This window comes from Taurulus bubalis (assembly GCF_910589615.1).
Source record: "Taurulus bubalis genome assembly, chromosome: 11".
NCBI lineage: Eukaryota > Metazoa > Chordata > Actinopteri > Perciformes > Cottidae > Taurulus > Taurulus bubalis.
The window spans coordinates 27,758,607-27,768,421 of record NC_136599.1 but is presented as its reverse complement, the minus strand read 5'-3'; the positions used below and the strand labels follow the sequence as shown (position 1 = coordinate 27,768,421).

The window sequence follows — 9,815 nt, the reverse complement described above, 5'->3', positions numbered from 1 at the left end:
CCGTAGTGACCCAGTGCTTTACTGATACATACTTTCATGCATTTTCAGACGTATTATCTGAAAATGCATGAAAGCATGTATCAGCCTAAACATCTTTTCATCATTTGGGAAAAACATCATCTTGTAGAGCCTTTTTTTTATAGAATTGTTGTTCAACTATCTCAACTTCACTCCTGCCACCCAAATTGTTAAAAATGTTCCATAATATATGTAGATATAGTTGGAATTTGTCGTCCTCAGACTTCACAGAATGGATGTTCGATGCTGCTATAGATATAGATATTCTATATTTGGTTTCTCACCTTATGAGAGAGGCTGATCCATCTGTTGACTGAAGGCTCTGTGTTCATCGAGCAAATATTATACTGGCCTTGATTCCATACATGTCAATTTGATAACACTTTACTTAAACGCTCATATTTAGCATGCATACTATGGACCCTTAATAAACGGTTTATTACACACAGTAATACAGTTGTGATCAGCGTTGAAGACATTTTTAAAGTGTTAATATATTTGTGAACCATTATAACCTTAAATGATGAATTAGTCATTAATAACACAGTGTAACAAATCTGAAGTGTAATGAAACATGTATTCACTTTTTATAAAGATCCACCGATTGTTTCGAAATGAGTTCTAATCTCATGAAGACGTGCTGAGCTTCACGGTTCATTCTTCATTTCAGAACCAGCAGTTTGACAGAGTTCTGGACTTAAGGTCCACTTACTAGCTTTTCTTCCAGAGCTTTCAGTCTCAGCCGCTCATGGAATGGGCCGAAGAAGATTTAAGTACATTCTTTAATGAATACAGCAAAACATAGTTAATACACTCATTATAATGAAATACTTCACGTTTGATTTGTCACTCATTCTTTACACATCAGTCACAAATGCTCAAAGGAGCAGTTCTAATGGTTGACATTAATAAACAGTGTCCTTCTAGCTCCTGTTCATGAAATGCTTGTAAATGCATAGTGAAGTGCTTCCTTCCTCCTGCTGACTGTATATAGTTTCTAGCTTGAGTTGCAGAACTGTGTGTGTAGATAGTCTGTCTTAGTCCCTGTTGTAAATAACTCTTTTGACTGTTTTCTAATGCCTTTTACCGATTGACTGTCTGCCGTGTTTCCAGTTGTGTCCCCAGGTTTTGTTTCCTCAAATAGAACGTATTTATTGAGCCGTTGTGTTTTATTGCAGAGCTTAAACAAGTTTACCGTCTTTATCGAGAACTCTTTTGGGTTCCATTTATCAACGCCGGACAGCACTTTGATACTTTTGAAAATTCTGCTAATTCAGATTCACAATGAGTCATTGGAAGGGAATATAGTGAGTGGGTGGGTTTTTCAGGCATTACGTCATTTTTCCAAGTTGTTAAATTATCACTCTAAGACTCACTTATTTTCATTGTGGTCCAGATGTCACCTCCATGTGCTTAATAAAGACATTTTGGACAAACTACTGTCATTTGTGCCACTTTAGCCCATTACAAGAAATACACGGCCAGTGCAGAACCTTTCAACAAAACCATTTATTGTTTGGCTTCAGATTCCAAACCAAACGGTGCTGAAGCGCCTCAGTGACACACCTCAGTCCATCTCTTTCTAAACATCACTGACATTAAAACAGGGTTCATACACATGTTGAACAATGGATTTCCATGACCAAACATTTTGTGAAATCTCGGTGTAAACATGAAAAAGTGAGAATGTATTTAAACTAACAATGAGAATGAGAGCGTATGCCTGCTTATATTCTAAGAGTCTTTCTTTTAAAAGCATATTATAATTTCAAACTCTGCGTAAACGAAATTCATGAACATATGAATATAACAAATTTCCATGACTTTTCCAAACCTTTTGGGATTGAATTTTTTTTCAAGGACTTTTCCAGGTTTTCCATGACCGTACAAACCTGTGAAAAGCACTTCTCACGGAGACAGAAGAACCAGCGACCTTGTGACATGGTTTGAGAAAGCAGTGCCATGCGAGCTGCAGCGTGAGAACCAACGTGGCATAGGTTCACCGCCCCGCACCTCAACATGGACACCTTTTCTTCAGCTTTACTCTTGTTCACATCAAGAATAGAGATCTGACACGACATAAGAAACAATATCATGTCCTTATAAAGGGATAAATCATTTATTAAATCAAGTCTTCAGTTTCATCTGTACAACAAAAAGGTGGTTTCCTGATCTCTGGGACACAACGGCGCTGTCACACGTTGGGGTTGGAAAGGTAGAAAATGTCACGTCAGCACAACAAATCTATCTGGTAACTCCCGTGAAACCGTTTCCCCCGTCGCCCAGTCCCGTGGTCGTACAGCGGCCTTGTAGCCGGCGATGTTGTAGGAGAGCGTTCCATGGGGAGGAAGTCGGAGCGCTAAAGGTTAGTAACACACTACTTTTAAAAAAGGTACAACTACGTCTGCACTGAATGCCACTTGTTGATGCTTAAAAGAGCAAGAAGGGCACAGAACAAAAGTGAAGAGGATTAGGCAATCACACTTTCAAATGATGCAACAATTGTGCAATCCTAGCCCCACATGGCTCTGTGGAGATGATCTGCTTCCCTGCTCTATTCAGTTTGCACGTGAGAGCGTTTTCTTTTTCATGAAGCTCGTTTCCGAGGAAGGGACACGCTCTCTTAGTGTTCAGACACCGTGAGGTGCTGCATCTTCTTGGCGGCCTCTTCGGACACCTTGTTGCTGGTTTTCTCGGGGCTGGGTGCCGGGCTGGGGTTCGGGGTGTTGGCTGCACTGTTGGGGTACTCCCTGTTGCCGAATATGACGCTGCCCACGCGCACGTTGGTGGCGCCCACCTCGATCTTCAATACGCGAGTACAGGAACGGAGGAGCAGGGAAGAGCTTCCGTTAATACATTAGACAGTCTCATTGAGTACGATAGTGAGCCTCCTCCATTCCTTTTCCTTAGCTGAATATTTATTCATGTTTCTTAGGTATTAGCCAAAGTCAATATTAACTTGCCCTATACAAGTCGTTTCATTTATTAGTTATGCAATAACCACTAGGCTTGTTTGGGTACATCCTCCCCAACGCCACCAACTGAATGTCTGTTTCCAGGGACGTGACCTGCTGGCTTCAGCTCGTAGACTTTATCTTTACCGACTCATGAGGGTCCGGTCAGCACTGAGCATGTGCAACTCAGGTTTCAAGATGATCTGATCTATAGAGCATATTTAAAAACAACACGTCTGGCCCACAGCGCTGTGGGGAAAGACATTTTCATCCTGACTTCCATATTTATGCGAAATAGAGCTACTAAATGCTGATACTCACCGCGTGTTCAAAGTCCGTGGACATGCCCATGCTGAGCTCCACCTCCTCCAGAGGCAGCTTCAGGCCGTCGCACACCTCCTGCCTCCGACTCAGCAGCATCTAAGACACACGTGGGCATTTTAAAGTTTAAAAAAAACTCTGTTTCTTAACGACCTCCAACTTAATTTACCATTTCTTTTTCTTGATAAGCCGATAGGAACACTAATACTGATGTTTCTGTCGGGTCGATTTTTCTACTCTGCTTTGGGAGATACTTCCAGATGCACATATTTTTAGAATGTTTTTTCCTATTTCTGTTTAACAGTTTTCAAATTAGATTTACGTGTTTGTGTGATAGTTTTGTACGTACAGTGTTTGACACGAGTTGAAAGTCAGTTAAGAAAGAACACATTTGTATCATATGTTAAATTAAATCTAAATATTGGGGAAGGGTTTGGTATTATATGTGGACCTGTGTGCCTCTCTTTGACAAGTTGCTCTGGTGGCCACAAACGTATATATTAATATTATTTTCCACTTTAAATCCTTAAACCAGATCATAACTCTCACATTTTAAATTGCTGTTTAAGCTATAGCACTGCTCTAATATATAGTTTACTTGTAATTAAAAACACACAACGTGCACGCCATCTTCTCACAATACCTGGAAGTCTGGGTTGGGGCCCAGGGCGAGGTCGTAGCCATAGCGCCCGATGGTCATGAGTCCTGAGAAGTGCAGGGCGGAGCACTGGGACCGGATGTGCCTCACCGTGTCCACCGTCTGCTCCGGCGGCAGCCCGTGTTTACCTACAACACACGTGACACGTGAGCGGGCGCCGGTTCCTTTGGGACAGGCGGAAGGTACAAAGCCGGGGGATCAGCGCTCACTCTGCTCTCCGCTGGTGTTGAGCTGCACCATGACCTTTAACCTCTGCGTGCCGGCTCCTCTGGCACGCTGCCACGAGCTGTTGACCTTGTCGGCCAGTTTGGCCGAGTCGACCGTCTCCACGAGGAACAGGTTGGGCACGCCTGAGGAACAGAAGCAGAGGCTCAGTGCCGAGCTGAAGCAGCGGAGCGGGAGGAGACGCCCACTGCAGAAGGCCTGAAATGGCTTCCTAACAAGCCAATGCTTTCCTGGATGTTTTATTGTTGCAGATGTCGATGCTTTAGGTCTTAATCTTTCTAAAAAGGTGCACTATTAGTCTGTGGGTTGTTGTTACGGCACCCAACAATACCTTTTTTTTTTTTTTTACTCGGGAGCTCTCGAGGAGTCCTTTTTGATAAACCTCGCTCATACTCATGCTGGATGTTTATAGTTATGATCAAAATATCTTTTAAAAGTGATTTTTTTTGCAGATATAATTTTTTCCCCAAGACTTTGCTTGCTGAAATACATACAATAAACACAAGTATTGGAATCAATTTGGGGTTCCTACGAAAACTCAAACCCAGGGGAAAAGAGGTCTAGACGCCCTAAGGCACAGGTCAAACTCAAGGCCCAATTCCCAACCTTTTTTAAATGTTTGTGCATGAAAGCACTGAGTCTGTTAAAAAAGGCTGAAGTTATAAAATGATTGTGTGTGTTTATTACTTTGTGTCTTTTGGGCTTTTTGTGTTGCATACTGTGATATTGTGTACTTTCTCAGGTTCAAACTGCACCATATTGTCATTAAATCAAATTGAGAAGTTGAAAATGTTCCTCGCATTGGATCTTAGCGGGTCATTCAGGGTGATGGTGGATCAGCAGCCAGACCAGTTCAACCACTGCCCCAGACCAGTTCAACCACTGCCCCAGACCACATGCATGTCTTTATTTGCTCTCAATTATTTGTTGGACCAGTTTTTCAGACTTTGAACAAAGTTAATAACATGCTTTGTCTTTGTTATTTCAAGCCCCGAATGGACCTATATAGGTCCTTTTTTTAAATTTTAATTAAACTGTGTAAAACATTACAATAATCATGAACAAATATATTGATGCTACACATCAAATTAAACAAGAGACCATGGGCTACAATAATTAGTCAGCCATTTCAACACGACTCAAACACCAACTAAAATAATTATTAAAATAAAATAGTTATAATTTTGTCACGAGTCAGCCCACTCTGCATGTTTCCGGAACTAGCAGCCCGTAGCTTGGTGCTATGAGAAAATGCATTTCCCCCAGTAAATACACACTGATACAAGTTTATTGAACACGATAAGTCATATGAAAGTGAAATATAAGGTTTGCTACATGAAAAAATTAAAATGTCACAGATGCGCGAAAATATGCGCAAATGTGCCGAAATGCAAATTTTGGAAACCTCGCCTGAATTCTCTCTGTACTTCACCCAATCTGACTTTGTTCTGCTTCACTTTTTCAAGTGAAAACAGTGCAGAGAGACTGTTCCTATATTGTGCTATGATGTGGGAGAGCCTCAGGGCTTCTTCTTCTTCTTCTTCTTCTTCTTCTTCTTAGTGAAGCATCATTTCAAGGAGATAATCATCCTGAAAGTGCTTTTTTCTATAGGCGGACCTGGAACTTCTATTTGTTCTGTGTTTCAATCTTTATTTACTCTTAGCCAGCAACATATATACTAATATTTACACATCTGACCAAAAGCTCACAAGGGTTGCCTTTATTATAACACCAGAATTATTCAAATAGCCCTTGTGGTTGCAGAGATACACCCTTTTTAGTTTGGGTTTGTTATTTCGAGCAGAATCCTAAAAAATGCCTTGGGGCTTAAAAGGTTTAGTTGGAGTAATGTGGGTTTCTTAACCCTAAATTAAATGGATGTATGTCATAGTAACAGAGAAATTTGCTTACACATATTTGTACATTTATATAAATGCATGTACAATATTTGTACACTTGAATCAACAATAATCAAATACAAAGACAGTTATTTAACAATATGTTCGGTAGTAGTTACATTTATAGTGTTACTTTGAGGACGCCCATGATGCTGACGTGGCCCGGGGGAAGAGGAGTTTGACACCCTGGGTGGGGTTGGACAGTTTTCAACAGGTTAACAAGCAGCGGAGCAGAGAGGAGACGCACACTCACCCAGAAGCTTGTTGACGTTATTCTTCTGCAGATGGCCGATAAAGTGCCATTTGATGTCTGGACACGAGTCTAGAATCTTGAAGGGGACAAAAGAAACGCTGTATGAATCTGTCACAGACTGCAGTGGAGAAAAAGGTCCATTCTACTTGACATATGTAACCTTACCAGAGGATCTGAAGCTTTGTCCACCAGTTCGTTGACCTGGAGTGGAAATAAAGAACGAGGTTCATTTTCTACGTAATTCACACTTTAATTCCCCTGTGCCATGGGGGAGTTTGGAGTGATCCCCGCCAGCAGCTTCACACTCACATAGTTCTCTCCAAAGTCGCGCTGCCCTTGCCGGTAGGCCTCCACCACCATCTCGGGGGGCTTGGTCTTGCTGACGGCGACGAGGCGGGGCGGCACGGCGGGCAGCGCCTGAGGGAGGACGGCACAAGCTCAGTGTGTGATGCAGCATGCGCTCAGGGTCCTGGGAACACTGGTGGAACTACTGGTTTCTGGCTGGTCCACGTCATGCAGCCGGCTCTACACATTCTTGAGATCATTAGTAGCAAACCCACTGACTGACTGGGTCACTCCCCTGCACATCCCTCCACACCTCATATTTAAATACATTTGCCACTTTATCATACACTTGCATTCCATGCACGTTATATTCTACTGTAGATTCAAGTGTAAGTATTCATGCTCCCACTTATTGCACTCTGTTTATTGTTAAATGTTCAATGTTATGTACCTCCCGCCAGGACAAATTCCTTGCATGTGAAAACATACAAGGCAATAAATGGTTCTGATTCTGATTCTGAGCAAACCCACGCAGAGGCCTCTGGGCGGTGCTGGGAAGATGCTGAGCATTCTCCCACATGCGTTGACCTAGATATCAACCGTGATGCTCCTCTAAGGGAGCATCGTGAGCATGTGATCTTCCACAGAGCTGTGGTGGTCTGCACACACACTGGCCTGATACAGGCAGCTGGAGGAAGTCACATCCTGTCCTCACGCATGGAGCTCCACCAGTAACCATGAGCTCCACCAGTAACCATGAGCTGCCACCAGTAACCATGAGCTGCCACCAGTAACCATGGAGCTCCACCAGTAACCATGGAGCTCCACCAGTAACCATGGAGCTCCACCAGTAACCATGAGCTGCCACCAGTAACCATGAGCTGCCACCAGTAACCATGGAGCTCCACCAGTAACCATGGAGCTCCACCAGTAACCATGGAGCTCCACCAGTAACCATGAGCTCCACCAGTAACCATGAGCTGCCACCAGTAACCATGGAGCTCCACCAGTAACCATGAGCTGCCACCAGTAACCATGGAGCTCCACCAGTAACCATGAGCTGCCACCAGTAACCATGAGCTGCCACCAGTAACCATGGATCTCCACCAGTAACCATGGAGCTCCACCAGTAACCATGAGCTCCACCAGTAACCATGAGCTGCCACCAGTAACCATGGAGCTCCACCAGTAACCATGGAGCTCCACCAGTAACCATGGAGCTCCACCAGTAACCATGAGCTCCACCAGTAACCATGAGCTGCCACCAGTAACCATGAGCTGCCACCAGTAACCATGGAGCTCCACCAGTAACCATGGAGCTCCACCAGTAACCATGAGCTGCCACCAGTAACCATGAGCTGCCACCAGTAACCATGAGCTGCCACCAGTAACCATGGAGCTCCACCAGTAACCATGGAGCTCCACCAGTAACCATGGAGCTCCACCAGTAACCATGAGCTGCCACCAGTAACCATGGAGCTCCACCAGTAACCATGAGCTGCCACCAGTAACCATGGATCTCCACCAGTAACCATGGAGCTCCACCAGTAACCATGAGCTCCACCAGTAACCATGAGCTGCCACCAGTAACCATGGATCTCCACCAGTAACCATGGAGCTGCCACCAGTAACCATGAGCTGCCACCAGTAACCATGGAGCTCCACCAGTAACCATGAGCTGCCACCAGTAACCATGGAGCTCCACCAGTAACCATAAGCTCCACCAGTAACCATGGAGCTCCACCAGTAACCATGGAGCTCCACCAGTAACCATGGAGCTCCACCAGTAACCATGGAGCTCCACCAGTAACCATGAGCTGCCACCAGTAACCATGGATCTCCACCAGTAACCATGGAGCTCCACCAGTAACCATGAGCTCCACCAGTAACCATGAGCTGCCACCAGTAACCATGGATCTCCACCAGTAACCATGGAGCTGCCACCAGTAACCATGGAGCTCCACCAGTAACCATGAGCTGCCACCAGTAACCATGGAGCTCCACCAGTAACCATGGAGCTCCACCAGTAACCATGAGCTGCCACCAGTAACCATGGAGCTCCACCAGTAACCATGGAGCTCCACCAGTAACCATGGAGCTCCACCAGTAACCATGGAGCTCCACCAGTAACCATGGAGCTCCACCAGTAACCATGAGCTGCCACCAGTAACCATGGATCTCCACCAGTAACCATGGAGCTCCACCAGTAACCATGGAGCTCCACCAGTAACCATGAGCTGCCACCAGTAACCATGGATCTCCACCAGTAACTATGGAGCTGCCACCAGTAACCATGGATCTCCACCAGTAACCATGAGCTGCCACCAGTAACCATGGAGCTCCACCAGTAACCATGGAGCTCCACCAGTAACCATGAGCTGCCACCAGTAACCATGGAGCTCCACCAGTAAGCATAAGCTCCACCAGTAACCATGGAGCTCCACCAGTAACCATGGAGCTCCACCAGTAACCATGGAGCTCCACCAGTAACCATGGAGCTCCACCAGTAACCATGGAGCTCCACCAGTAACCATGGAGCTCCACCAGTAACCATGGAGCTCCACCAGTAACCATGCGCGCTGTTACGGAAGAGCTGCGCGAGCCCTCCAGAGCGCGAGGTGCTCGGCAGCCTTACGTAACGAGTCGTGCTGCCGCAGCGCGAGCGCGGAGCGACGGAGCAGAGGCCCCCGGGCGGCAGTTACCTTGGGCCGCCGTGCCGCCGCCTGGTTCACCCGCTCCACTACCGTCTGTAGCGCCTTCCCAACCTCCTCCGACATTGCTACTTTCCACATACGGTCAAACGGCTACGACACAAAACGTAAAGGAACGTGTCCGCGGTGACGACAATGGCCTTTCAAAATAAAAGTCCACCTGAGGAGGAAGTGCGCCCTTCAGATAGAGCGCCCTCTGCTGGTCCTGCTTCAGTCCTTCTTCTACTCTACTGGAAGTTGCTATCTACAATAAGTAAAGGATCTAAATATGCCGAAGCATGTCTGCTCCTCTGTTCCCCTGATTACTGATCAGACATGGCAAAGCATTTATCATGAAACTGAAATAGAAATAGCAAAAGATCAAAGTGAAATGCTCAAAGTGAAAGGCACTGTGAGCATTTCACTTTGATCTTTTGCTATTTCAATTTCAGTTGCATTGTCATTTACATTTTGTGAACATGAACTTCAAAAAATAAAAACATATTTTGAGGT

The 9,815-nt window shown here is 45.1% G+C and overlaps 1 protein-coding gene across 1 annotated transcript; it reads right to left on the bottom strand.

The window, feature by feature from the left end:
* Nucleotides 1-1,524: 1,524 nt before the first annotated feature.
* Nucleotides 1,525-9,428, bottom strand: plpbp (pyridoxal phosphate binding protein). The gene is made up of 8 exons (XM_079226012.1): nucleotides 9,315-9,428; nucleotides 6,637-6,744; nucleotides 6,493-6,528; nucleotides 6,328-6,403; nucleotides 4,161-4,301; nucleotides 3,937-4,079; nucleotides 3,294-3,392; nucleotides 1,525-2,821 (listed from the first exon to the last, which is right to left on the bottom strand). The coding sequence occupies exons 1-8, from the start codon at nucleotides 9,402-9,404 to the stop codon at nucleotides 2,642-2,644; spliced, it is 873 nt and encodes a 290-aa protein (XP_079082138.1). The 5' UTR covers nucleotides 9,405-9,428; the 3' UTR covers nucleotides 1,525-2,641.
* Nucleotides 9,429-9,815: the final 387 nt, after the last annotated feature.